The 27,870-nt window shown below is 57.2% G+C and overlaps 2 protein-coding genes and 1 long non-coding RNA gene across 19 annotated transcripts in view; 1 reads left to right on the forward strand and 2 right to left on the reverse strand.

The window, feature by feature from the left end:
* LENG8 (leukocyte receptor cluster member 8) lies at positions 1-11,801 on the reverse strand. Of its 8 annotated transcripts, XM_077915142.1 has the most exons (18): positions 11,660-11,782; positions 10,806-11,006; positions 10,252-10,344; positions 9,378-9,552; positions 8,917-9,018; positions 8,134-8,244; positions 6,820-7,072; positions 6,465-6,606; positions 6,003-6,191; positions 5,712-5,732; positions 5,327-5,605; positions 5,058-5,198; positions 4,662-4,947; positions 3,992-4,093; positions 3,845-3,913; positions 3,622-3,751; positions 3,331-3,538; positions 1-1,277 (listed from the first exon to the last, which is right to left on the reverse strand). In XM_077915142.1, exons 3-18 carry the CDS (start codon positions 10,287-10,289, stop codon positions 1,115-1,117), a joined length of 2,409 nt encoding a protein of 802 aa, XP_077771268.1. In that variant the 5' UTR covers positions 10,290-10,344; positions 10,806-11,006; positions 11,660-11,782; the 3' UTR covers positions 1-1,114. The 8 variants fall into 8 exon arrangements, with proteins under 8 accessions (XP_077771268.1, XP_077771249.1, XP_077771258.1 ...); XM_077915123.1 differs by lacking the exon at positions 10,806-11,006 and having other exon boundaries at positions 11,660-11,801; XM_077915132.1 differs by lacking the exon at positions 10,806-11,006 and having other exon boundaries at positions 10,252-10,340; positions 11,660-11,797.
* On the forward strand, positions 10,160-17,128 carry LOC144324131 (uncharacterized). Of its 2 annotated transcripts, none has more exons than XR_013389543.1 (2): positions 10,160-13,883; positions 15,400-17,128. It is a non-coding gene; the product is annotated as an uncharacterized LOC144324131 (long non-coding RNA). The 2 variants fall into 2 exon arrangements; XR_013389545.1 differs by lacking the exon at positions 15,400-17,128 and adding an exon at positions 14,214-15,390.
* The window catches only part of TTYH1 (tweety family member 1), a 15,410-nt gene continuing 3,337 nt past the window's right edge, over positions 15,798-27,870 (reverse strand). Inside the window, exons 2-14 of one of the 9 annotated variants that reach the window (XM_077915274.1) lie at positions 27,644-27,822; positions 25,681-25,792; positions 24,657-24,877; positions 22,429-22,524; positions 20,945-21,017; positions 20,467-20,542; positions 19,990-20,045; positions 19,740-19,832; positions 19,534-19,626; positions 16,595-16,737; positions 16,436-16,481; positions 16,272-16,352; positions 15,798-16,148 (exon numbers count right to left, since the gene is read on the reverse strand). In XM_077915274.1, the coding sequence (XP_077771400.1) occupies positions 16,314-16,352; positions 16,436-16,481; positions 16,595-16,737; positions 19,534-19,626; positions 19,740-19,832; positions 19,990-20,045; positions 20,467-20,542; positions 20,945-21,017; positions 22,429-22,524; positions 24,657-24,877; positions 25,681-25,792; positions 27,644-27,822 (1,227 nt within the window). In that variant the 3' untranslated portion in view covers positions 15,798-16,148; positions 16,272-16,313. Of the gene's footprint in view, positions 16,149-16,265; positions 16,482-16,594; positions 16,738-18,650; positions 18,893-18,916; positions 19,217-19,533; positions 19,627-19,739; positions 19,833-19,989; positions 20,046-20,466; positions 20,543-20,944; positions 21,018-22,428; positions 22,525-24,656; positions 24,878-25,680; positions 25,793-27,643; positions 27,823-27,870 lie in introns of those variants that run through there. The other 8 variants (XR_013389433.1, XM_077915240.1, XM_077915270.1 and 5 more) reach the window with 8 other exon arrangements.

A 27,870-nucleotide genomic window follows, 5' to 3' on the forward strand; every position in this document is an offset into this window, starting at 1 on the left:
TCTCTCTCTCTCTCTCTTTAATTTTGGTTTCTCTCAAGCTTCCAAATGGTGCTCAGTGATCCAAGGAAAGAATGAAGGAAGGAGAAGGGAGGGGAAAGGGAAGGGAGGGGAGGCAGAGGAGGAACATCTGGAAAAAAAGCAGCCTGACAGTCCAGCTGTTTGCAAACTCATCGCACATCCTCCAGTTACATGGCAGAAGAGGGGGGAGGGCCAAAAAGAAAAAGGGGAGGAAGAAAACTAACTTAAACACACACAAAAAGAAAAGAGAAGGAAACATGACGTGAGCTGGTGATCCATGGAGGCAGGGAGGGAGGGAGGGTAACCGTTTTACCTGTGCTGAACCAAAGAAGGGTTGGGGAGCAGGAAGAGGAGGAAGGGAAGGAAAAAAAAAACCAGAAGAAACACGGGGGTGGAGGGAGGAGGGACACGGAGACAACTTAATACAACTGTAGACGAGGCGGCCCGGCCGAGGTCCCGCGATGGCCTCCGGAGTCCTCAGTGCGCAGTGTCGGCGTGGATGTGGTGCTGGCTTGGCGGCGGCATTTCTGGCGTGGGGGGCTGAGGGTGGGGCACAGTCTCTACATGGCTCCCCTAGCCCCGAATACTGAGGCCCCAGAGGGCTGGGCAATAAGAGTCTGTGGTGAGGCAGGCAGGTGGCGGGTGGCGGGCTGCTGTGCTGGTGGCCCCGCCACGGGCGGGCACGGGCGGAGTGGCCTGTCTTCTTCCGGCCCCCTGGGCATGGGATGGGCCAGGGTGCCAGGTCGGTACCGGAGTACAAGCTCGAGAGAGAGAGAGAGAAAACACTGAGACAGCATTAGTGGAGGTGCCAGGTGGACACAGAGCAGCCTACAGACCATGCCCCCAACCCTCCGCTGTCCCACCCAATCCTCCCCCAATCCCACTCCTCTGAGACAAAAAATAAAAATGTAGAAAAAATCTCTGTACAGACTCCCCGGTGGGAAAACGGGGACAGGGATGGCGGCTCTTCCTGGAGCCCACTCCCCATGAATTAATTTACAACCCAAGTCCATGGCTCAAAAACAAAATCGGCAAAGGCGGCGCTGGGGGGCCACAGCCCTGCCCCCACCCCACCCCACCCCATCCGCGCTGGTGCTCAGAAGGCTGACAGCTGCGCCAGGCTGAGGCGGCAGTCGATGCTGGCGTTGTCCAGGCCCGTGTATGCCAGGCCCAGGGGCTCTAGGAAGGCCCGGCAGGCGGCCTCGCCCTCGAAGGCCAGCTCGGCCTGCAGGTAGGAGACTGGCAGCGCAGGGCGGAAGCTACGGAGACAAGAGGAGAATGCGATGAGGCAGGCAGTGGGCAGGGGAGGGCCCCACAAGCAGGGAGTGGGTGCCCCCCCTTCGGGCACCCAAAGGGTTTCCTCAGCACATTACCTGCTGACCTCTCACCCATCCCCACCCAACCTCCCCACCTCCAGGGGCTTGGGGGGGCCCGGGGTGGGGTTAGTGGCCCCAGCCCCGGCTGTGCCCCCCCTTCACCCTCACTTACCTGTACAGGGGGGACCAAGGAGGGTGGGAGGGAAGGGCCCAGCTGGTTCCTTTGCTGCTCAAGGGCCCACTGTGGCCCAAGCAGAAGGAGGGACCCCAGGGGATGGTGGTGGGCATGGGCTGGCAGGTCTGACAGCTACTCTGGGGGACCCGCCCTGGCTGTTTCCCCTGCCTGGGTCAAAGTGCCTCCGGAATGCCAGCACAGCTTCAGCCAACATGTATTATGACGTGCTGGCTACAGTCACTTGCGGTTGCTAACAAGACACAGCATGTGCCAGAAGATAGCTGTTAACTTGAATTCTCTCCCAAAAACCCTATCACCCTGCCCTTATATCTCACAGGACATAAACCAGTCCTGCCTCAAGTCTGTGCCTGGTCTTGGCCTGGATATCCACAGAGGGCATAAAAGAGTCCATTCCTACCACAGCTGAGCTGGCCTCCTGGCCATCCTGCAGGGACCTGGTTCTGGGGACTCTCAGACTCAGGGCCAGGGCTGTCCGTGTCTGCTGGTGGAGGGGGGCAGTGAGAGCATGTGGCCAGTGATGGGCCAAGGCCCCTCCTACAAGGCGCTTTCATGGCTGTGGCCCCAACCAAGACCCAGAAGGTATAAACTAACCCGAATGGCGACCTGCCCACATGACACCCCTGGGAGCAGCACAGAAGCTTGGGAGCTGTCCCGCTGCAGACAGCAGACTCTGAGGGACAGCCCACAGGGCCTTTAGACATACCACCTCCCCGACACTCCTGGGTAGGTAGTCAGATTCTGCTCATCCTAGCGCCTTCATGTTTCTGCCCATGTCCTTGTCTACTTCTGTGGCCCCTACCCTGGCTCAGCCTCTGCCTTAAATCTCCTGGACCCAAACTGGAGCATGGAATCTGTGGTCTCATATCTTCAGGGTGACCCTCTCTCCCCAGTCTCACACCATTCCTGTGACTCTTAAGGTAACTTTTGTGGCCCCTTGGACCTACCAACCTCTGACCAAGAGTTCTCAACTTTGGCAAGACTGACACTGGGGCCAGGTGATTCGGTTGTGGGGCATCCAGGGCACTTCAAGGGGTTGAGCAGCATCCCAGGCCTCTACCCACTAGACATCAGTAGCCACCCCTAGAAGAGATCACCTGACATCTCCCTATGTCGCCCAGGGGCATTTCACTGCCCTGCTGGAAAAAACACAGGTTCCCCACCACACACATGCACGCATGCATGCCACACACGCGCGCGCACACACACAGCACACGTGATAGCTGATGACAGAGAAGCATGCTCTTTTTATGTCCAGCCCCTGATCTGCCTAGCCCCCACATCACACCTTTCTCCCTAAATATTTCCTGCACTCTCGAAGGAGCTCAAGTCAGAACAGGGTCTTGTCCTGTTACATCAGAAGCTACCAAGAGCAGGGCCATCTTTTCTAGTTTGTTTCTACCGAGTGTGAGCTCAGTGTCAAGAGAGCCTTGAAAGGTGAACAGAGATCTCAGAGTGAGGGGACCGAGAAAACAAACCAGGGTCCAAGGTGATGCGAGCAGAAAAAAGAGACTCAGGGGTAAAGAGGGAACCCTGGAGCAGCAAGACAGAATGGGGAAGGAGATGCAGACGCAGGCGTGGGAGACACGGTGAACTGTGGGGAGGGAAGCAGAAGGGCCTGGGGAGCAGGGTACGTGTAGAAACAAGGGGGGAGAGGACTACGGTCCAGGGCACAGCAGCTGGAGGCCTGACAGCCCGAGTGTGCAGGGGCAGGAGGAGAAAAGGAAGGGACGGGGGAAGGAGGGGAAGGCAGGCTGCCACAGGGCCAGCAGAGGGGGCGAGGGAGAACCCAGCTTCACATACGTTTTGATCATCGCCTTGAGGGCAGCTTTGCGCTCCCGGTCTGCAAACTTGTCCACCAGGTACCCAGACATGCAGGGCGCATGACAGTAGAGCCGGAAGAAGCGGTGGTAGTTGCCCAGAGCCCAGGCTGCCCTCAGTGCCAAAGCGTGAGCCACGCAAGGGTCTGCCTTCAGTTCCCGAGTCAGGTAGGCCAGCTCCGTGGTGATGTCTGGGGCCCAAGACAAAGGAGGATCAGCAGCGCCCAACCCTGGTGGCCTGGAGCCACCCTGTCCTGCAGGCAGCGCCTCTCACCTCCTGAGTTCTTGGTGAAGATGTAGTAGAGGACCCGGTAGGCAGTGAACTCGCCCACATTGCCTGGCAGGTTCTCGGCATACAGTGACTTGAGCTGCGTCTGGCACTGGTTGAACTCCTCATGGTCACCCTGGCACCCAGGGTGTGGACATCAAGAAAGATGGTGAGGCCAGCACAGGGAGCCCGGGAAGAGCCTGAAAGGGCCTCAGCACCCCACACTCACCTTCTCCAAGGCGATGCGGGCATGTGTCTCATATACTTCCACTGTGAACTCTGTTCGCACACCTTGCACCTGGATCGGCAGAACGAACAATGAGGCCAGAGCAGAACAGGACTCACCCAGGGCAGGCCTTCCCCGCAGCCCCCGCACCGTCAGGTCCTGCCGAATTGACTTCATCTGCTCGCACGCAAAAGCATAGTCTTGCTTCTCTTTCCAGTGGGACTTGACCATGCACAGAGACTTTTTCAAAACCTGGAAAGGGAACCAAATTAAGGCTCAGTGTGATTTCACAGCAGGATGAGCAAGGCTGTAACACCCATTATGATTCCACTAACTCTGTTCTAAGACAATAGCTACAATATCAAACTCCTTTAGTAACTCACTGCCAACTTTGAAAAGAACCCAACACATTTTGCAAGAATTACTACTCTCAACCTCAGCTGCCCACATCTGCGTGTCCAGTCCCCTGGATGGAACATTAGCCATGCCGCTGCTGCAGTCTCAGCAGAGCACAGAGGGGTCTGACTGCCTCCGTCACATGAAGTGCTGACCTAGGAAAGCCACTTCCTTCTCCGTCTCCTAATCAGGGAACATAAGCTCAGAGCTGAGCAAGTCTCCTGATGAGGATATGCAACCCAGCACAAATTCTGTCTCCAAGTCACCTTCAGAGAGCTCCCAGGCCCCAAAGTCCCTGCTCAGCTGCAAGCCCCTGCTGCCACAGCAGTCTCCTGTGCAACCTCTGCCGTGATTCCCGTGTTGGTACCACAGCCTAGTGCCAGCATCTGCCCTGCAGGGAGGACCTGCCCTTCCCAGCACTTACTGCCACAGGGCGCACAGTGGATGGGTCAGGGGCACAGGTGAGACGCAGATAGTGCTTGGTGATGTCAGGGCAAGTGCCCACAATCTGTAGTTCCTGCCAGTCAGGGTCAGCACCACTGCTTTCCAGGCTGCCCATCTGCAGCACCAGGGGCTCGAGGCGCAGGCGGCGGGAATGTCCATGCTGGAAGCGGGCCGCCCGCTTCTGCTTCTTAAGCTCACGCTCAGGGTCCTCACACTCTAGCGTGGCCATCTTTTTGCGGCTGCGCTTGGTGGGAGCAAGATCATGCCTGAAAAGAGATCAAGGTGAATAGGCAGATGTCACAGCATGCCTCTCCCACCACTCCCCAGGAACCCCGATCTCAGCCCCACCCCTTGGGCCACCTGCCCCAAGTCTCACCTCTTTCCACGCTGCGCCCTGCCTCGGCCCCGATCCATGTGGGCCCCCCGACCTCCTCGGCCCTTTGGGGGCGGGTTCCTGCGACCCACAGGGTGACACTCATTCCCTGAGTAAGAACTGTCTGAATCCGAGTGGGAGTCACTGCACAGAAGCAGCAAGAAGGTAAGGCCCAAAATGGCTCCTCCCCCCAAGACCCCACCCATGCCCCTCAACCCCCCCACAGCCCCTACGCCCCACCCCCCCCACCCCAGACCCTGAACTCTTCACACCTGCGGCGGAAGTGGCGGGTGGGGGACCGGGAGGAGGAACGGGAGCGGGAGTCCGTGCTGGAGGAAGAGCTGTTGTCCTTCATGAAGACATTGCGGTTGCCAAACTTGGCGAAGCTGCTGCCCCGGGCTCGGCCAGCACCCCCAGCCCCTGGTGTCCCTCGCTGGGACTGGGCACCCCCGCCCCTTGTCGCTGAGCCTGCCCCCCTGGGAGGATGAAGGCTGCTAGGGGCCTCCCACCGCTTCTTCTTGGGGCTCTCAGCCACAGGCTCCCGAGTCAGCCTGAGGATATAGCAGGGCAGGGCATCACCAATCCAGCGCCTCCACCAACCCCAGCATCTGCCAGCCGCCCCAGGAACACACCACCTCAGGCAGGAAAGAAACTTACCCAGGCGACTCAGCTAACACACTGCAAAAATGGGAGGCAAACCCAAGATTTTCTCTGTCTAGAGAGTGTTCTTCGCTGCTGAGTACCATGCACTCGCCAGGCTTCAGGGCCTTCACCCCACCCCAGGATTCCACCACCAGGCAGTGCCTGGGCCTCAGCTCTACCCTCCTGGCCTTCTACCCCTGGGAGCCAACTTTCTTGCTCATTCTTGGGGCTTCAGATACCTAAGTCTGCAGGTCTCCGCTTCAGCACCCAGAATCGCCCTCCTCCCCATCCCTGGCCTAGACTAACCCTGGCAGGGGCTCCCGGCTCCAGTCAATGGTATAAGCTGAGCCGTCCTGCAGCCGAGCCTGCAGCAGCTCCTTGAGTAGCTTCTCTGTCCGGTCCTTGTCCTCCTCCGACTCACAGGCAGTAAAACAGCGCTCCACATACTCCTTCATGTCCTGTGGCCAATCATCAGGCTTCCCCGACAGGCTCCCCCTGGGTGAAGGCAGACGTGGGACTCAGCTGGGCGGCACCCCACACCCCAGCAAAGATGGTTGTCACTACCACTCACAAAGCAGACACAAACCCAAAACAATGCGAGCATCATCTTCTTCCCCTCTCATTTCATGCTCACAGCAACCCTAAAAGAGGAACCCCTCCCCATCTTGGAGGGGCAGACTGAGGCTCAGAGGGGTGCACAACCTGCCAGTGGACTATACGCACAGCAGAAGGAGAGAGCTGGGACAGGATCAAGGGGGTGGCCATCACCTGTGGTTCTGGGCTTTCTCAGGGTTGGGCTGGGGGCCGAAGCTGCTGTGCTGGCCCTCCGAGGTGGAGCTGAAGCTCTGACTGGTGACAGCAAAGGGCCGTTTCTGAATGTTGAACTTGAGACCACCAGTCCCCGGGGCTGCTGTGAGGGCCGCAAGAGCTGGGGTTAGACCTTACCGTGGCCTTCCTCAGGTTGCCTGATCTCCAGGAATGGGAGACGCCAAGCTCTAGAGAAGGGCTCCAAACCAACTGCATCCAGAGCCAGGGAATGAGCACCACACCCAGAAGTGCCCCACGCTTGGCTCTGTAAGGTGCAGCCCCTATGCCCTCTCCCCAAATTCCACCTCCAACTTACGCTTCATCCGGTTCCACAACTGTTGGCCCTTCTTGGGCTTGGCAGGCTCAGAGTAGGCATGTGGCCCATAGGCCTGGCCTGAGGCAGGCCCTGCCTGGCTGTGCTGTGTGGCTGGGGCTGTTCCAGGCTGGGGGCCACTGTTCAGAGCATGAGCCCCATGCGGGGGGTTGGAGGGCTGAGGGGGCTGGGCTGCTGGCAGCTGCTGAGGGGGGGCCTGGTAGGACATGCTTTCTTCCATGCCAGGGACTGGGGGCTGTTGGAGGAAGCAGGTGCTGAGGGCAGGAGCAGAGCTTCCAGTGCTGGCTCTCACACTGTCCTCATGATCACAGCACCACTCAGCTCTCAACTCCGTCCTGTGACCCTCCCACATCTCACTGCCCCAAGCACTCAGTGTCTCCCTGAGGAACGGAGGTTTAGTGCCCACCCTCTTCAGAGCTGAGAAGGCTCCAGCTTAGATCCTGAGATGTTCTCCCACAGTCCCCAGCCACTCAGTGGCAGCAGTAGGCATCTAAACCTCAGTTAGGCAACTAGTGAGCGCTCTAGTGAGTGCTGCCAACACACCCAGGGGTTATTGTCTGAACACATGCTGTATGCCGGTCAAAACACACATATGGTCACCCACGTTCTAGGGGACCCTGTGAAGAAGTGGTTATCCTTCCCACTTGACAGGACTGGCTGAGACGCAGAGAGGGTATGAGACTTGTAATGACACCAAGGGAGGGGAGCTGGGACTCTGGCCCAGGTCACTCCACCTCCCCTGCACAGCTCTGCACTACTCCACGCTGCACGTTAAGTGCAAGGCCAGACAATGTGCATGACTATGCATGTCTGTGTGCACTGCACTGAGAGAAGATTCCCAAGATAGGCTGCCACACTGCAAACCGCGGCTACCATCAACCCCAACACCTACTCCCAGGCCTTGCCCAAGCCCTAAACCCATCCTGGTTTCATTTTTTTAAGTTTATTTATTTATTCATGAGAGACAAGGAGAGAGGCAGAGTCACAGGCAGACTGGTGAAGAAGCAGAAGGAGAAGCAGGCTCCTGTAGGGAGCCCGATGTGGGACTCGATCCCGGGACCCCGGGACCACGACCTGAGCCGAAGTCAGACGCTCAACCACTGAGCCACCCAGGTGCCCCCATCCTGGTTTCAAAAACTATAGTTTGCCCTCCTCAGTTATCAGATCGGTAGTCACCAGGCAGGAGACTACCCAGAGGCAGCCATTGTAACAAATACAGGGGTCCCCACCATTCACCCACTCAGAAAAACTACATTCCCCATCTTGAACATGCCACAAAGCTGGTGGGGGTGTTACCTGGCTCAGAGTCCCCTGGTGCTGGGGTGCTGATGGCTGCTGGGGTGCGGTGGAGCCATACGAGCTGGCCATGCCATATTGGGAAGGGGAACCATAGCTCTGGTACATGCTCTGCCAGAGGCACAGAAATGAGGATCAGGACAGGCCCAGCTCCCTCCCCTTCTCCCGCCCTCTCAGGTGCCAGACATAACCTCTGTGCTCCACACTCTTACCCCTATCTTTCTCCACTACATAAATCCTTCTTATGAGAAAAACAACAAAAAACTCTATCAATCCCATTCTCCATTTAAGAAATATTTACCGAATGCCAACTTTCCTAAACGCTACAACAGAACCAAAAGTAGAACAGTAAAAATCCACCCTCTCATGAAGTCTGCGCTCAAAACACGTACACAGTTGCAGATGGATACACAGAGTATCTGGCAGCAAGCACTGTGAAAGCAAGAAGGAGTGGGGTGCAACCCTGCTTTAACTTATCCAGTCAGAGAAAGGTCTAACCTGGGAAGCACCCCCACCACCACCACGACGGTGAGAACACGGAGAGGTGTGGGAAAAGGGAATGAGAGCTGACACAGAGCACAGGTGGACGTCATGGGTAACAGACTAAGCATGGGGAGAGGAAGTGGCCAGAGCAGAGAAGGTGGGACCTAGAAAGGGCCTTCAACTTGATCATGGGAACAACATGCTAGTGGAGTGTCTCGGAAGCTGTCACTGCTGTCTTCAAGTCTTCCCCTGGCCCTGGAACCCACCCCCCTACCCGCCCCCGCTGGGCTGGATGCTCACCATGGGGTAGTAATAGCTGTAAGGATAGGCGTAGTTGTACTGCTGGTACCACTGGTAGTACTGCTGCTGCTGCAGAGCTGAGGCCTCTGCCTGAGACACATACTGTGGAGAGAGGCCCACATGCCATCAGCACTGGCAGCAGCACACACCCTCCGGCCCCCAAATGTGGTTAACTACTAAGGAACACAACTGGGTCCATCTCTCTCCAAGAGCCACAGCTTCTACTAACGCACTTGAGGCATCTCAGGGGCCCAGGACATGCCTCCCTCTTAAGGCTAGATTCCCAGGGACAAGGACCACACGGTGCCCTGGGCTCTTCAAGGAAACAGACCTTGCTCCCCCATCCAAGGGCTCCTAGAACATCTTCGGAGCACTGTGTCCTTGTGATACCAGGGAACACCATATATTTCCCTCCCTAGCAACCCCCGCTCAGGGTCCCCAGGTCCTGTGTGCCTTCTCACTTGTGCACTGGCCACAGGCCCATTGCTGCTGGCCTTGCCGGAGCTGCCAGCGGCTCCTGCTTTGCTGATGCTGGCCAGAGCCTGGCGGGCCTTCTCCCACTCCGGGTTCTCATGCATAGGAGCTTCCATGCCATTCTCTCTGCCTGTCCCGGCCACCATGCTGTACTGAGAAGACCTGCAAGGAAGGGACATCAAGTCAGTCTTTTCTCTCCCTGTACATGGCGGGCAAAATGCAGGCAGGCACATACCAGGGCCTGAATCCTAGACTCCTTCATGCTATGTACTAGAGTCTAAATTTTTAAATCTAAGATATATTTTAATCTGTAACATGCTAACAATTCCTTTCTGTCTCACACCTCCCTGAGAAAGAAATCCGACTAAAGACAGAGACCTATGACATTTTTCCAGGTGTCTGACACACAGTAATTGTTAGATACCGAATGAAAAGATTACCAGTGTCCAGAGAAATTAACAGAACCTGGTGCCTACTAAGTCTAAATGTCTTATGAGTCAATTTTCACAGGTCCCCAGCCAACAGAAGACTATCATCATACTGTTTTGGAAAAACAAGGTATTAACAGACAATAAATGAGAGGATTAAGTGTGTTGGAGGATGCCCCTTAATCAGTCCATGGAATGAATCACCCCAATTCTGAGAAATAAGCACTGTTCCATGGACACAATGTTCAGAGAGGTGAAAACCTGCTGTCCACCCAACAACCAAACACTTCCCTTCACCGTGTGACCAGAGGCACTCCTCCTCACCACCCCCACAAGGACTGTTCCAGCACATCCCAGTCATCTCAGGGAACACCACTGAGTCCTGCTTCTGCCTGCCCTCCCCTCCAGCCTCTGTCTCTCTAGCCACACTAACCAATCCGTGCTCCGCTGATCACCCACGTTGGCCGCCATCTGGACCTTGGGGCATAAGGGGTGGATCTCAGGAGCCAGACTGCTTTCTCACTGTCTATGAGAAAAAGGAGGAGTTAGGGAGACTCAGGAAGGAGCAGGAGACAAGTCACGAAGTGGGGAAGAGGAGATGGGCTCACGGGAAGTCGGGCAGAGGAGGAGGTATGAGAAGTTAGGAGCCACTAGGAGACGAGGAACCACTGAAGAGAATCCTGGGTGTGGAATAAAGGGGCTCCTGTAAGGAGCCCCCGGGCTCCCTGCAGTGCTCTGGGTGGAACATGAGGGATGTGAAAACAGGGAAGGCTGAAGGGATTCCCCAAAGGGAAAGAGAAGGACCTGAAACCCTAAGGGGAAATGGATGGTGCAGAGGGCGGGGAGGGGGGGGGCCCTCAGGAAGGAGCCCCAGGCTAGTGGGAAGCCCCAGGGAGGGGGGGAACGACGACCTCGCGAAGGGAAGGTCCGAAGGAGCCCCCGGGGCAGGAGAGAAGGTGCGGGGGGTGGGGGGGTGCTGACAGACACCTCGAGCAAGGGCTAGGACGTGTTCCAGAGGAAAGCCTGCTCCTGAGAGAAAGCACGAGGTCCCGGAGGGTGCTCTGGGGAGCAGTCCGGAAAGACGGACTCTAGCGAGCACTCAGAACAACCAGCAGGCAGGAGGGAGGGCTCCCGGAAGTCGCTCCAGGAAACAAGGACAAGCGCCGCGTGCCCCTGGGGAGCCCTGCACTGTAGAAACGTCCTCTCAGGAAGTGCCCCCCACGGGCAGAGGCACCTCCTCTGCCGGGTGGCCGGGGGCCCAACAACGTCCCGCACACCCAGGACTGCAAGAGAGCGAGAGGGCCTCGGGCGGCCTCAGCCGCGGAGACCGAGGAGCACGGGTGGGCCCCGAGGCAGGCCCTCGCCGGTCCTACTACGACGGAGGAGGTGAGAGCAGCGGCTCTCACGGCCGCAGGGAAGGCCGTCCAGAGGGCAGAGACGCCAGGCGCAGGCCCGCCACCCGCTCCAGACCACCGCCCGGCCGCGCCGCGCCGCGCTTGCGCACCACGGCTCGGGGGTGAGGCGAAGGGAGCACCGAAGCGCAGGGGCTGCGCGTCGCCCGGGGCAACGCCATCCTCCGGGTGGAACCGCCGGGTCACTGGGGGCTGAAGAAGAGGGCGCTCAGGCCCCAGGAATTCCGGGGAGGGGGCGGGGAGCCACGGGCCGACGGCGCAAGCGCGAGAGCGCGCAGGCGCAGAAACCGCCAGTGCCCGCCACACCCTGTCGTCGCTCGCGCGCGGCGTCCGTTGGTGCGACGGCCCACCAGGCCTCGGGACCCGCCGGGCGTAGGCCCGGAAGGAGACGCCGTCCCCGCCGGCTCGCCCGCCGCGCCTCACACTCACCTCAGCCGCTCGCCCCCTGGACTCGTCAGCAGCGGCCCAAGGCGACACCGACACCGGTGCGGAACTGCTCGTGACCCGGCTGGTTCTTGTCTTCCTTGGGCTTCGACGTTCTGACCGCGGCGTCCTGACGTCATGCGGAGGCCTCTCCCCACCTCCCTCGACCTTGCACAGCCAATGGGCGCCGCGGGTTTGTGTTGAGCCCGCCCCCCGCTTACGCAAGGACGCGTGGGCGTTCAAGGCAAGCCGGAAGACGGGAGGGAACGGTGGCCCCGAGGGGACTTGCGCGGCGGAGGGCGGGCCTCCGCGCTCTGCCCGCACACGCAGCCCTAGTTTGGGCTCAGTGAGTGGTAACCATGGTTGTTTTCAGACACAAGCTAGCGTAAGGGGGGCTGTAAGACTGCTGTGCCGCGATGTGGAAGCCCAGGGCAGAGAATGGTGAAATCGGGAAAGGGGATGAGAACAGCCTCCAGCAGGGAAGAGGAGCTTCTCTAGCACGTACATTTGCAGAGGACGCGGCTCGCGGAAACCAGGCGGCGGGCGACCGGCAGAGCCGGGGGGCACAGGGGGAGCTGGTGGCTGCGGCGCAGTAGACGTGTGCGAGGTCCCGGGGTGAGCGGTTAGGTCTGTACATGGGGGGCAGGTGGCAGCCTCTGCAAGGGCTCTGGGGGCCAGGCTGGGGAATGTGGACCTGGCGGGGTCCCGGGGTGAGGGGAGAGGTCTCTACATGTGGGCAAGTGGCGGCCCCCGCAAGAGCTCTGGGGCCAGGCTGGGAAATGTGGACCTGGCAGGTAGCAGTGTACCATGTGTTTCCGTCCAGGCTTCTGACTGATGACAGGACCTAGCTCAGGGACCGCTCAATGCAGTAGTAGTAGGCAATGGAAGTATTTCAGAAGTAGTTTCCTTCCGTTTTTATTATTAGAAATTTTTGTATTGATGACTGGGTGTCATTTTGTTTGTTAACACAGTTGATCTTTTTCTGTCCTTTCACTTAAAAAAAAAAAACTATTCGTTTTAGGATAATTTGGGATTTACAAGAAAGTTGCAAAGGTGATTGAGAGTCCTGTGTACCTACTGCTGGTTCTCCGTGATGCTGTTATCTTGCATTCCTGTAGGACATTAGCTAAAACCAAGAAACCAACCCTGGCACGTTACTCTTAACTGAACTTTGGCTTTATCTGGATTTCTTGTTTTCCATTCACATGTCCCTGTGTGCCAGAATCCAGTCTAAAGGACCTGTTGTATTTAGCATCCCTTTACTTTTCACCATTACATTTAAAGTGAGTTTCTTGTAGATAGCATATGATGGGATCTTTCTTTTAATTCAAGCCAACAATCTTTGCCTTTTAAAAGAGGGGTTTATTTTGCTTGTAAATTTTTTTAAAGATTTTATTTATTCATGAGAGACACAGAGAGGCAGAGACATAGGCAGAGGGGAAGCAGGCTTCTCAGGGGGAGCCCCATGCGAGACTTGATCCCAGGACCCCAGGATCACAACCTGAGCCGAAGGCAGACCCTCAACTGCTAAGCCACCCAGGTCTCCCTAAAAGAGGTGTTATAACTGCACTTTTAACATGATTTTTGGGATGATTACATTTCAGTCTGTTGTCTTGGGATGCCTGGGTGGCTCAGCAGTTGAGCATCTGCCTTTGGCTCAGGGCGTGATCCCAGTCCCAGGATCAAGTCTCGCATCTGGCACCCTGCGAGGAGTCTGCCTCTCCCTCTATGTCTCTACCTCTCTCTGTGTGTCTCTCCTGAATAAATTAAAAAAAAATCTTTAAAAACAATAAATCTGTTGTTTTGTCATTGGGTTTCTACCTGTCCCATCTTTCTTTGTTTTTTTCCCTTTTTTCTGCCTTCTGATTTGAGGGGTTTTTGTTTGTTTGTTTGTTTTCTTTTCTTTTTGTTTGTTTGTTTGTTTGTTTGTTTTTAGTCTATCTTTTAGAGCAGTTTTAGGTGGGGTCTTTGGGAGGTGTCCCACCTCAGTTCCTGGGCAGCCCTGCAGTCAGCCTTGGTTACCGTGGGCTGTGGGAGGTCAGGGCTCACCATGATGTATTCCGTCTCAGGGATTACCCTCGTCCTTTGCCTGGTGCTGAGCCTTGGGCCCTGCTGTTTCCCGTATTTTGTCCAGCCTTGTGGTTGTTCCAAGAAGGAGAGCAAATCTAGTCCCTGTTACTCCATCTTGGTCGGAAATAAAAGTCCTCAAGTGTATGATTTTAAAATAAAGGTAGGTTTATTATTTGTCAAGGTCATGCAAATGTCTTTGGTTTTTTGGTTACGGCTTCTGGGTGAAAGATCACTCCTGCACCTATTGGTGGGAAATCAGGTAGCCTGAATCTTAGGGTGCTTTTGGAATATCCAACACATCAGCTTCAGCTTGCAGACAGGGACTTTGAGGTCACTAGAGGGCAGTGTTTGAGATCTGCGCAGCCAGAACAGCTGCGGGCTGTCCAGGGTCAGGCTGCTCACCTAGCAGTGAAGAGGACAAACTGAGTCCGTGCATGCTCCCCAGAGCCCCTCCCTGGAAAGTGCAGTCCATTTCTCCCTCCCCACTCAGATCACTCCACACAGAAAGCGCCTCGAACGTTCCTTGCAGTGCACAAGGTGGAGACGATGAGGAAGCACAAGAGCACTCCCCCGTGGGTGCCTGACATTGGGCACTCTGTGACCTAAATAAAATCCTCGGATGTGTACTTGAACTGTAGGATTCTTCCGTTTCAAGAGGCAATATGGTTTGTGTTCCACTCAGTACCCAGTACCCGCAGTACCCCGCACAGCACTTGGAAGTAACCCTGTCAGTGTTTCTGGAGGATGGAGATGAGCATTCATACCAAGCAGGACAAGTAGTCTGTTTTTGCTGCCCAGCGGGTTAAGGGAGACCTGTGGTCTAAGAGAGCTTTGAATTTTGGAATCGCAGAGGAAGACCTGGGGAGCTGTCTTACCTTCTACCCCCACCCCCGCCACCACCACCACCATGGGTTGATAAGGCAGCTCAGCTCCCCCAGGTCCAGTGACTGCCCACAGCCATCCGGTGGTGGGTGGCAGGCACGGCCCTTCATCTTAGCCTCCCCTGCATTTGTCTGCTGTGCTTCCACTGCCTGTCACTCCCAGCCTACCTCTCCTCTCAGGCTGTCCCTAAAATCTCAAACCCAAGAGTTGTGTTCCGGAGCTCTGCAGTGGGTGATTTATGGGACCCGCCCTCTCACTGTGGTCTTCAGCTCAGAGTTCAGCCAATCCACTGCCCTTAATACGTGTCCTGAGATTTAGATGCCTCTGCTTTATTTCCGTAAAATGAATCCCCAGAGTAGGATGGCCTGGCCAGAGGGTCTCTGCTGTTTGGATTGGGTCACAGGTGAGCAGACTGCCGTGCGCCTGCTCCTCCACAGCCTTGCCAGCAGAGTAGGCCTTAGCACTGTTCTCATCGTGGCATCGCGCAGTGCTGGAAGACGAGCCTTCCCACTTGTTTCAGATTGCACTTCCTAATTATTAGGGTCTGAGCACTTCGTTCACTGCTCTTGGGGTTTGTACTTTTCGAGTGTTCATCATAATCACTATTTTCAAGTTCAGTTGTCTTTTTCTTAGTTTATAGAAGCTTTGTAGATGATGTAGTAATAATAACACGTTTATCTGCCATGTGTGTCAAAACTGTTTTTACCTAGACTACCGCATTTGCCTCCTGGCTTAGGTTATTTTTTTAGTTCCACAATTTGTCAAATAAATTATTTTTTCCTTGCCGGCTTTAGGATATCTTGCTGGAAACCCTGCCTCTCCAGCCAACGTATGCCACATACAGGAGTCTCCTACTTATTCTTTGCAGTATGTCTGCCCCTTCCCTCATCTATGCTTAGACCTGCCTTGTATGTAGGATGTTTTCTTCCAGATGAAGACCAACTGTATCTGCAGAGCTTTGAAACCATGCAGCCTTTCACCCTGACTGAACACGTGTCTTCTGTCATCTTTCTGTCTGTCTGTCTCTCTCTCTCTCACACACACACACACACACACACATACACAGATCTGTTCCTGGGGTGTCTGTTCTGTGCTGGAAATGCCTGGCAGCCAGGAGGCTGCAGGGAAGGAGTCTCCCAGGCCCCAACTAAGGAGGCCAGAGCAGGGAGGAGACAAATAAGGACCCAGCTGCTTGTAAAATAAAGTTTTCCCTTTTATTTCAAATCAACCCATTCCCAAGTTAGTGCTGCAAATTGAGATCACGGCCCTGAGTGCCCTGGGGCATGGCAGGGGCACTCCTGTCCCTTCAAGGATGGGCCTGGTGGCCAGGGGTGAGGGGTGCAGGGCTGGCTGGCTGCCCCTCCCTGCCAACCCCAGGGCCTGGCCCACCCCCTAGCTTACTCCCAGGGCCAAGGGCGGGAGTACAGGGGGCAGAGCAGGGAGGCCGTGTCCTGTGTAGGTGTCCGTGGCCAGAGGTGTTGTTAGAGGTGAGAGCCCAGTCAGGCTGGGTTAGTGGGGTAGTCTCCGGCAGCCAGGGAAGGAACTGTAGAAAGAGGCAGACAAGAAGCACCAGATGCAGGCAGCAGGGCCACCCCAGTGCCCAGAGCAAGGGGAGAGGTGAGCAAGGGCCAGCTGTAGGAGCTGGGTTGCTGCTCTGGAAGCTCACCGGGGTGGGGGCACAGGCTCCAGTCTGGCATAGAGGAGGGGCTCAGATAGATGACTGCCACTGCACAAAGCGCTTGGATTCCTGTGGGCAGATTGGTGAAGAGGCATGGAGGGAGTCTGGCTCTGTAGTGCAGAGCCCCTCCCTCAGACCAGTGCATCCAGTACCTGAGGGTTGAAAGGGTCATCATCATCTGTGTCATCATAGTCGTCACTGGGGTGCAACGGAGTGGCAGAGAAGCAGGATGGGGGATCCATCAGAGGGCTATCCATCCCCCCAACCCCTGTTGCCTCCTCCCAGGGTCACGCCCTCCCTCCCCTCCTGACCTGGGCGGGAAGAGGGCCCAGGCTCTGGGCAGGCTGCAGAGGGTGGTGGCTAGGGCCCCCGCAGACAGGAGGGAGTAGAGCAGCAGGAAGAGCAGGCCTTCCAGGGCATCCTCACACAGGCCCCGCAGGGCAGCGCCATAATCCTGGGGTGGGCAGGGGAGGGTGTCAGCAGGCAGTGTGACACCTCTCCCCAACACACAGTGTGTCCACCTGGCTGTGCCATGCTGGATAAGTCATGTCTGTGCACCTCAGTACAAGCACATGGGAGGTGCTCTGAGCAGTCATTATACCCACAGGTATAAACCCAAATCTGGGCCTCCCTCCACCTCCCTCCACACCATCTCAGCCTTGGTCTGGTGCAGGGCTTCTCCACCTGGACACCACTGACATGGTGAGCCAGATATGACTGTTGTGGGGTGGCCTGTGCACTGTAGGATGTTAGGCAGCATCCCTGGGCCCTGCCCCACTTGATGCCACGAGCAGCCCCACCCTGGTTGTAACAACAAGACAGGTCTTCGTGTATCACCAGATGTCCCCCGGGGGCAAAAATCTCTGGCTTACAACACTTAGAGTAACACTTAGAAGAACTGCAGACTTGGAATTACATGCTTGGGAAGTGCTGGCTGCCCCTACGGTCATCCCTGGATCAGCACAGCCACGTACTGAATGCCCGGCCATAATTCATTCTCCAGATGAGCCAAGGGCCTGCTCTGTACCGGGTGTGGCTCCATGTTCCAGGGATACTTGAGTAACTGGGCTCCAGAAGGTCATCCGAGATGACTGTAAGTTGAGAGGGGACCAGAAGTCTCCTGGGCCCTAGAGCTGCCTGAGGGCTGCTGCGACCCCTGCAGGGAGAGGGTGCAAGGGCCTGAGGCTAGCACCAGCCAGCGCCCTTGTATATGAGGCTAGGAGCTGGGCTTTAATCCATGTGCAGGGAGTCACTGGAGGGTTTTAGTGGAGAAAGAGCTTGATCGGATTGTGTGTGAGAGGCTCGCCCAGCTGCTGGCTGTTGCAGGTGAGGACAGATGGGGGTGGGGGTGGGGGCAAGCAGGGGGATGAGGAATATGCTCTGTGGTCACTGGGTAGGAGGTGAGGTCGGTGACCAGGGTAGCAGCAGGGGCGGAGGAGGGAGCAGTGACCTGAATCCAGATGGGCTGCAGAGGAGGACAGAACTTGTCTGGTTCTGGGAGGTAAGGACAGATGGCAGAAAGGATGATCCTGGGATTCTGGCTTGAGCCCCTGGGTCGGGGACAGGGGTATCTGGTACTGTGCCAGTGAAGCCCGAGCAAGGGGCCTGTCAGAACCATGAGGCACTGTTTTTACTATATCAGGTACCTATACAGTGTCCTTTCATGGTCCTCCTAGCACTGCAAGGTACAGATCAGGCTTCCAAAATATGGCTGCCTTTTGCAGTGGCAGAAAGTTGAAGCCCAGAGAGGGCAAGCCACTTGCCTAGAGTCACACAGCCTGAAAGGGGCAGAACTGGGCTTGGAGCCAGGTCTGTCAGGCTCAGAGACACCCTCCTGCCACTTTATCCCCGACGTCCTCAATCCTGATTTTAATGCATGGAGATCCTAAGGCCCGAGAGGGGAAAGTGAGGCCCGGGGTCACAGGGTACAGGCATGGAGGGTGAGACTCTGACCCTCCCTTCTCCTGCCTCTCTTCCCTCTGTCCATGGTGAACCTTGGGAAGTGCGATCCAGGCCAGTGTCGGCCTGGACCATAGAGAAATTTGTGGGCCTCTGTTTGTCTTTGAATAAAAGAGCAGGGTTGCCTTCTAGGATTCTGCAGCTCAGGCATTCAGCAGTTCTGAGTATTGACCATCCACCCACTGCCCCCTTGCTTGAGGGCCAATCTGAGAAGCTCTGGGGACAATGGGAGCCATGGAAAGAATATGATCACAGCAAGAGCCAGTTCAGGTCTGTGCTGTTGGACAAATGGATCACTCTGTTCAGTTGCCAGATCAAATGCAGGATGTCCGCTTAGATCTGAATTTCAGATGCCCAGCAACAAAAAAAGTTTAGTACAAACATGTCCAAATTCGGCCTGGAACATACCTACGGTAAAGAGGTTTTTGTTGTTTGCTGAATCTGGCAGTTCTGTTGGAGCCCTTGGGGGGGACAGACGAGAAGGGGGAGGAGGCACGTGTCCTCCTCTTGCAGGGAAGACAAGCCTGAGCGCAGTGGGGCTTGGGATGGGAGTGGGTTGACACTGGGTGACTGCCTGGCCATGGAGGCCACAGAGGGAGAGGTCCAGGGCCAGCTGGGAGACCCAGCCCTCTGCACTTTATCTTCCAAGCCTGTGAGATGGGGTGATGACAGCATGACTAACCAGGGCCCAGGTGCATCCCACCAGTGCCACACCTAGCAAAGCCATGTGCAGGTGAGTCACCATAACAGACTGTGGTCCTGCCCAGGAAAGCAGGTCTCCTCTTCCAGGACTCAGGGATGCTCCCCTGCCTGTAGCCACACAGCCATGGAGGTGGCAGCAGAGTCAAAGCTGGAATGAGTGTGTAGGACACCAGGCCTGCTTTCTCTGGGCTGCTCCGCCTCCATGCTGCCTCAGCAAGACCACAGCTTTAGGGCTACTGCCCCCTGCAGAGTCAGGTTTCTAACTGAGGAAACTGAGGCACAGAGTCTGAGGTCAGGAGCTAGGACAGGAGCATGGGCAGGCCTGCTTCAGAATTCACTAAGCTGCAAGGGTTCTAGGAGGGAGACCAGGAGGGAGTGAGCAGGAGGAGGAAGAGAGGGAGGGGGAGGAGAGGTAGTGGGGGAGGAGGGTGGAAATGGGAGGGAAGGGAGGGTACAGCGGGGCGGAAAGGTGGAGTAGGCAAGGGGGATGCAGAGATGGACGTGGGTAGGCAAAGAACAGCTGTATGGTAGAGAGAGAAATGCTTTCTGGGGCTCCCTGCAAAAATTGGGGCAGGGGGACAGGGCTCACCTTGTGCAGGCCACGACAGTGCACCAGTGCCACCAACTGGTGGAAGTTTCCTTCTGTCACATTCAGCGTCTCCTCCAAGGACAGCAGTGGCTTCTGCGTGGGAGGGGAGGGTTACCCTACCCGCTCCCGCCGTGGGGGGGGGCTCCACCCACACACCTGCCCCCCCTTCCCCTTGGGGTGGGGGGTGGGGAGCGCCCTCTGCCGACCTGCGCAGAAGGGAACTGGGGGACCGCTTCTCGCTCAAGGCCCTGCAGCTGGGAATGGATGTTGGCCAGAGCTCTCTGGGACAGAGTCAGCCTCTGTGGGAAGACAGAGGAGGACCGGGTAGTGGACGCCCCCTGCCTGCCCTCCTCGGCCCCAGGACACAGGACTGGGGTCCCTGGTGCCTGCAGCCTCCCCCAGGACCAGCAGTCCAGGCCCCAGTCCGCCCTCCTCCATCAGGCTCCCTTGCCCTACCTGTTGAAAGGGGTTGGAGACTGCCTGGTTGCAAAGGAAGTAATAGTTCAGGATGTCTGAAACAGGAGGGAAAGGGGGGAGCCTATGAGCCTGGGTCCCCTGATTCATGGGAAGGGGTAGGGCCAGGGCCAGGGGCCTCTCTCCAGCCCAGGGGCCTCTGGTAGTCCCATCGGCATGGCATTCAGGGACAGACCACCCACACCTTCCCCACCCATTCTGCCCTGCCACAGCCCAAACCACACTGCTCTCCACACTCCCTGGAAACCCCTGCTTCTGCCGGCCTGCCCCTGACTAGACTGTGTTCCCATTTCCCCCAAGTGGCCAAGTCCTCTCTCCTGAGTCCAGCATCTGTATCCCTCTTTCCAGCCCACCAGGAGAGGTACTGAGAGCATCTGAGACTGGGCACCCAGCCCACCCCACCGCAGGCAGGACTGTGCAGGGAGGCATGCAAGGCCCACACGGGGTCGATGGGGTCACCTGAGCCAAGCCCAGTCTCCTCCTGGGTCAGGTTCAGGATGTAGGTGTCAGGACTGGAGCAGAAGTCACTGAGGCCCTGAGAGAAGTGTTCGGAAAAGGGTCTCAGACCAGAAACTGCTGCAATTCCACACTCCCACAGAACTCACTGTCTGGCTCACCACCCCCCACCCCTGCCTCCACCATTCCTGGGGAGCCAGGAGTCCAAACCCCTCCTCTAGATCTAGGGGCTCAGTCCCCCAGCCCCTCCTCCCTCAGACCCAGGAGTCCAGACCCCTATAGTTCCTCCTCCCTCAGACCCTGGAGTCCAGACCCCCAGCCCCTCCTCCCTCAGACCCTGGAGTCCAGACCCCCAGCCCCTCCTCCCTCAGACCCAGGAGTCAAGACCCCCACCCCTCCCTCGGACCCAAGTGTCCAAGCCTCTAGCTTCTAGACCTCAGGACCTGCCCCAGGGCCTAGGGGCCTGACCTCCAGCACTCACCACAGCTGTAGCTGCCTCCAGGCCCATGGAGCCCCAGCTCAGGACAAGAACCAGGAGACTCATCACTGTCATCCTATAAAGGGGGAGGGGTTTAGTTTGGGGTTTGGGGGTTCGTAATTTCCCTGCCTCACCTCTTCTCCCTTACCCCAAATCCCATCACAGCCCCACCACCCTTCCCTACCAACCTCTGGAGCCTGGAGGATCAGAACTAGGGGCAGAGAAGCTGGGGGACAGGGGGAGGATGGAGAGTGCAGGATGTAGACCTGTGAGCATTGACCTCAAACTCAATACCTTGGGCCCGCCCAGGAGTGACAGGGAGGACTGTGAGAAGGGCCCTGGGCTGGCAAGCCCGCAGCCCAGAGCCCAGCCCAGCCCCCAACTTGCTCTGGGATTCTGGGAGAACTACTGCCCACTTCTGGGATCTGTTTCCTGGCTTTGAATCCACAAGAGCCCTGTAATTCCCAAGCACACCTCCTAGGTTTGAGCACAGCTTGGTTAGCCTCCTGCTCTGCCCACACTCTTCCTCCAAGGTGTGGGCGCCGCCAGAACTGGAACTGCACTGGAGGGTGGTCACAACCTCAGAGCCTCAGGGTGAGCCCCAACAGGACAGCAGGACTTCTCATCCAGGGTGGGTGTAGAGACTTGTAAGTACCAGCAGGGCCCCCAGAGACAGGGAGGACTCAGGGGCTCCTCTAAATGGGATAGCCCAGCCTGACTGGAAAACCAGCCCTAGGAAGTGCCTGGGTGGCTCGTGGTTGAGCCCCTGCCTTTGGCTCAGGTCGTGATCCCGTGATCCTGGGATGGAGTCCCACTTCGGGCTCCCTGCATGGAGCCTGCTTCTCCCTCTGCCTGTGTCTCTGCCTCTCTCTGTGTCTCTCATGAATAAATAAATTAAATCTTAAAAAAGAAAGAAAACAGCACTTCCTGGCCATGTGGCCTGGGGCAAGTGGCCCAACCTCTCTGAGCCCCAGTCTTGCCCTGTGTTAAATGGAGAAAAGGAAAATGTCTCCTCATAGAGTCAGCATGAGGGTTCCAAAGAGGGCCGGCCACATAGAATGAGCTGTTCAAAGTGTGGTCTTGAAATTCCTGTGAACCACATAATCGCCATGCAGCCTCAGATGTGGTTGCCTTCTGCCTCTGGTCCCCGCAAGTCAGGTGCCTGAGGGGCTCCTCTTTCCCGGATTAAGTCCGTAATCATCCCATCCTCAGTGCAACCGTTATATATTTTTTTCCTAGGATTTTGGAGCCCTTTCCGGGCCTCAAGACTTAGGTTTCCAGGTCTGCCCTGCTCTTCCTGGGCTGTGCTAGGTCTGGTGTCTGTACAGGCAGGCTCAGCCCAGGACCCTCATGGAAGTTTGTGGGACAAGAGAATGAAAGTATGAACCTGGGCAGGACAGCGGTCCCTCTTGTAAGGGCACTATGGGATATAAAGAGGTCCCCCTTGTGCTGTGAAACGAGCCTGCTACAGGGGCGCCCAGACTTACACAATCACCAGCCACTTGCTCTGCTTCGCCAGGCCCAGGAGGGTGAAGAGGCAGACCAGCAGTTCCAGGAGCAGCAGGAGGACATAGGCCAGCCATCTGGAGAAGGGACAAGGGTGAGGCTCAGCAGACAATCCAGCCCTCAGTACCCATGGCCCCAGACCGGTACCTGGCAGAGGGGCACAGCACCCCACATTCACGCCCTGCTCTGCCTGGCCATGTGACCTCCCCGTTGCCATGTCCCCAGGCCACAGCCAGCTGGTTGTGGAACATGCATGCTGAGAGGTGGGCCACTGCAGCTGGTATAGAGCTCAGGTCCCAGGGTGGGGAGGCACCCAGAACCCTACCCTGGCTGGACCACGCACAAACCCTGTATCCAGGCACAGCGATTGGTCTCCTGGAGCCCCTGACGGCCACCTCACCCTGCAGAGGGCAGCAAGTCGTCCCCAGGCACAGGCTGAGTGTCCTACTACATGACCTGGGGTCCAAGCACCAGCCTCTCCACTGCCTACCTGTGTGCAACCTGGTTCCTGTCTCAGGAACTTAGCCTCCTGTGCCTTAATTTCCCTGCCTGTGTATGGGGGGGTGGGGGGTGGGGGGGACAAGAGCATTTGCTCCAAGAGGGTGTTGGAAAGCTAATGAGCAAGAACTCAGAAGGATGCTGAGCACACAGGCACATGTGAGCTTGAACCTTACTCAGGGAACTTTAAATGTTATTCAGTGAAGCATTAATGATGGATTCATGCTGACTGGAGTGCTGGCATGTCGTGAATGCTCCATAAACAGTGTCCCTGTCACTGGCCCCACACAGCTGGGCCCAGGCTGGGCGCCAGACCGGCCAGAGGACCCTCCCTTCCCAGGCAGAGCTGGGCCCAGTGGCTCCCCGAGACCTCCAGGCCTTTGCTCCCAGCATCCCCACCGCCCATCCCAGCTTCACATCTCACTTCCCACACTACTGCCCTAAGCCTCTCTGCACACCTGCTCTCCGCCCCCAGGAACTCGGCCAGGAAGCTCTCCCTCACCTTCATTGAGGGAGGACTCCCAAGTGCCAGGCACTCATATTGGTACATTCAGAGACATTTGCTGGTGGTGGTATGGGTCTGCCTCACCCCAGTGTAGCCTGCATAGCTGCCCAGGACCCCTGAAGGGGGTTGAGGCCTAGCATGTGGCTTAGCCACAGTGCAAAACCTGGACTGCCTGGGACCCAGGCCTGTCCGATGCACCACATGGGCATCCTCATCATAGACTGCTCCAGCCCTGGTGTGCCTCCACCCTGGAGCATAGAAGCCAGGACCTAGTCTCTTGACCCTGCCCTCATGCCTAGGCAGGGCCCTCAGAGCATGTTGGATAAACAAGAGACATAATTCCTAGTAGCTGAAGCAATGAGGACTTCATCATATTGGCTGCTGGGAAGGGTGGCTGCCCAAATGTCTGCATAACTTGTTTTGTCCCTCCTTCAAATATCACCTCGGTGATGGCCATCCCAGACACTCCCTACACACACACACACACACACACACACACACACACACACTCCATGTTCAAACTGCCAGCCTCTGTCCCCAGCCCAGCACCATCCCCTTCTCTTTCATTTTTCGCCAAAGGTCTTACCACCCACCAAGTACATGCATTTTGTCTCTTATTGGCCACTTTACTGGAAGATGGGCAAGAATTGCTGTCTGTACTGCTCACTGCTCTGTATTACAACCAATTACATTTTACACACACCTGTATAGTGCGTGCTGGTCACTGTTGTAAGCACTTAACAGATATGGATTCATCTGATCTGCAACAATCCAATGAGGGGAGTGCAACCCATCATTCCCATTTTACAGATTGGGACACTGAGGCACTTGTCATGTGGTTCCAGAGTGGCCATCTGGCTTTAGAGTTCATGTCGCTAACTACTTGGGCACTCCTCTCTCTCACCACAAGGTGCTAAAGAAATGTTTGTTGAGTGGATACACATGTCAGATGGATGACAGGAGGAAGAGGCAGTCTGGGTTCAGGGAGCGGGTGAATGTGAGGGGAGCATGGGGTCCACCTCTGGAGCTGCAGGGGCCCGTCCTCCGTGTTGTAGGATGCCTCTCCGGACCCTAGGTGCCAGTAGCACCTCCTCCTCCCAGTGGTGACAACCAAACATGTCTCCTGACATTGTCTGATGTCCTGGAGGCACCATCAGCTAGGATGAGAATGCTGGCCCTACAGGGCAAGGAAGAGCCATCACCCACCTGTACTCCTCCACAAAGGACACATCTTCGGCCACTTGCAGGAGGCTCAGGGGCACTCCCCGCCAGAAGGCCAGCCCCTGGAGCTGCTGGGCCACAGCCTCTGCCTGTCGCCGAGCCCCCCGGGCAGCGGCCACCAGCTCCGTGCGCTGCGCAAGCACCTCCTCCAGAGTGGTCAGCTCTGTCCTCACTGCCTCACCCAGCCTCTCCACTGTCTCCAACACCTGTGTGCAGGGGTGAATCGGGGGTCAGAGAAGGGCATTCTTGAGGGAGGCCAGGGGTTGGGTACAGGGTTGTGGAGGTAAAGTAGGAGTGACAGGTGTCTGAGATCTGGGGGCTAGGACATCTGTGGAATGAAGAAAGGAGGGAGGGGTACAGTTCTGTGGCCTCCCATCAGGAGCTCTGGACGGACAGTGGCATGGGCTCCCGAACTGGGATTGGCTCAAACAATGGCTAATTGTTTGAGGCTGAAGTTGGCATCTGCCTGCTTGAGTCTGGGGTCCTAAGTCTGGATTTCATGGTCCAGGGTCTGCACTGGACATGAAATTTGGGGTCTGGGGCCAGCCTGTGTCTCAGCTCTGGATCTGGAACCCTGGGCCAAGGGATGGGAGTTAGGCCTCTTGTCAGAGTCCTGGGTCTCAGCACTGAGGTCCCCCTGAGCTTTCGTGTACACCACAGATCAGGACTGAGGGCCTGGATCTGACCTGAGAGCAGGGGCTGAGGTCCCCAGTGTTGGGTCCAGGGCTGAGACTAAGTGTGAATTAGGGTCCAGATTTAAGCCCCATGATGCAAATCTGGGGAACCCAAGGTTCTGAAAGTTCCATATGCAGTCAGGTTTGGGTGTCAGGTGTACAGTCTGAGATCTACAAGTTGCAGTCTCAAGTTCTGAGTCTGGGGTCTTAAGTGTAAGGTGTGGGGTCTTGGCTCTGAGTCTGGATCCCATTTCTCTGAGAAGTGGACCTTTGTCTGGGTAGGGGGAACCAGTCTGGGTGTGGGTCTGGGGTCCAGCGGGTGCCTGGCCCCTCACCAGGTGGTCTATGGCGCTGAGCGTGTGGTTGGCATGCAGCAGTGCGGAGCTGAGCTGGGACACCCCATCACTGGTCTCGCTGTTGCCATAGAAACCGATGCCAATGCCGGCGCTGAGAGGGGGAGGGACGGGAAATCACAACCTGTCTTGGGACCCCGGGGGGCGCGTCCCTCCACCCTCTCATACACCCACCCCCACCCTATTGGGGTCTCCCACCCCCACCCCATTGGTCCAGCCCGTCGTGGGAAAGGATTGTCTCCAGCCTGGCCCCCACTGGTTGCCAAGGTAACGGGAAGCCCCCCTCCCCCGCCCCAGGGACGTCATTGTGATGCTAATGGTGGGTGGAGGGGCGGGGCGGGGAGGGGTGCAGATTTAACCCGCACCTCACTGGAGCGGAACCCCTGTCACCCCGGGGGCCCCAGGAGAAGCCCTCCGACCAGGACTGCAGGCCCCACACCCATCCCTCCATCCTTTCCTCAAGCATCCGGAGTTCTGTGCATCTGCCCCTTCGGGGTGCCGCCGTCCCCCGCTTCCTGGGGTTTCCTAAGAGTGCTGGCCCCCTTGTCATCTCTTGCGGGACCCTGAGCCTGTAGCTCTCCGCTTACCCCACCCCCGGGACCCAAGCGTCTGGCCAGCTGAGAGCAAGACAAGGGAATGTGGGCCGATGGGCCAGAAGCCTGCGCCCCCGCCCCTCCGCAGCCGGCACACAGAGCTCCATTGTAGGGTCTGAATGTGGGCCCCCCCCACCCGACCTCCCCAGCGTGTCCTCCGCGGAGGTGCCAGGCCGGAGCGGGCGGAGGGAGCCGGACGCCCTCACAGTTCCCAGCCTCGGCCCTGGGATCCCACGCCCGCCCTGGCGCCCCCGCCCATTGTTCACCCTGGGATAAAGCTGCTCTTGTTCCCAGGCCGCTGGGGGCCGGCCGTGTCTCTCCCCCACGGGGCCTTTGTCCACCCCCGCATCCACCCCCAGTCAGGAGAGCCAGGAGAGGAAGCGCTTTGGATATAGGTCGCCCAGCGTCCTCCCCCCAGACACCCCCAAACACGCTGTGCGGCTCCCTGCGGGGAGAGAGTGGGGTAGAGCCCAGCCCGCATCCATCGGGGCGGGTCTCTCTGGGATCCGTGGACTGGGCCGCCTGTCCTGGGCTGGGGGTGGCCTGCAGGGGAGGGCTGTGCTCTAGGGCTGGTGTTCCGACAGTGGTGTAAGGGTGTGTCCTCAAGTACTCTTCTCTCTTCCCCAAGCTTGTGGGGGGTCACAGAAGAACCCTCCCACGCCGGGCTCTGAGAGGGGCTTGCAGGTCTGAATCTCCACTCTGCCACTTGGGCGGAAGGGCCTTGAGGAGATGCTTTCTCTGTCTCCCTGAGACTTACCCAGGGCTACGTTGGAAGGAGTTAGACCAGCTCGGGTCTGAGCTCCCAGAGGTGCTCCTGGACTGTAAATATAGATATTATTTTGCTGTCTCTCTCCCTGACTAGAACCTCAGCTCCATGAGGGCAAGACTCTTGTCTGGCCAGTTGGATATCTCCTATAGAGTAGATCCACACAGTAATAGTTGTGGAATGGATGAATGAATGAATGAGTTAATGAATGACATCACCAGTCACTATTCACAGAGCATAACTATGAGCCCTATACAGTTTCTCATTTAATCCTACCGTAACTAGGAGGTGGGTGTTACCATAATGTCCATTGTAGAGATGTAGAAACTGAGAGAGATTACATCACTCCCCTCATTGCACGAGGTATTCAATGACAAAGCCATCAAACCCTAGCTCTTAACCCCTAACCCCTCCTGCAGGCCTGGCTGTCCTTGGGAAGTCACTCCTCTTGAAACTCAGTTTGTCCATCCATGAAATGGGAGCAGTTCTTCCCGCTGCAAGGCTGAGGTGGGACACCCTCAGGAAGACCAGCCGAGGTTGTGGGGAGCCCTGTCCCCACTCCCCACCCACCCTGGGGCCCCATTACCAGCCGACGAGTAGGGCAGCAATGCAGCTCCATGTGACACAGCCTCCCCCTGGTGGGGGACTCTTGGCCCCGGAGGGCTCTGGGGTCCGGCAGCAGCAAAAGCGGATGAGGTAGACGGCAATGAAAATGAGGCTCAGGCCCAAGCCCAGGCCTGCCAGGGCCACCACCAGCAACAGGGCCTGGGAAGGGGGAGACGTGAAGCCTCAGAGGGGCTCTGCTCCCCCCAC

The sequence above is a fragment of the Canis aureus genome, chromosome 1, assembly GCF_053574225.1.
Source record: "Canis aureus isolate CA01 chromosome 1, VMU_Caureus_v.1.0, whole genome shotgun sequence".
Classification (NCBI taxonomy): domain Eukaryota; kingdom Metazoa; phylum Chordata; class Mammalia; order Carnivora; family Canidae; genus Canis; species Canis aureus.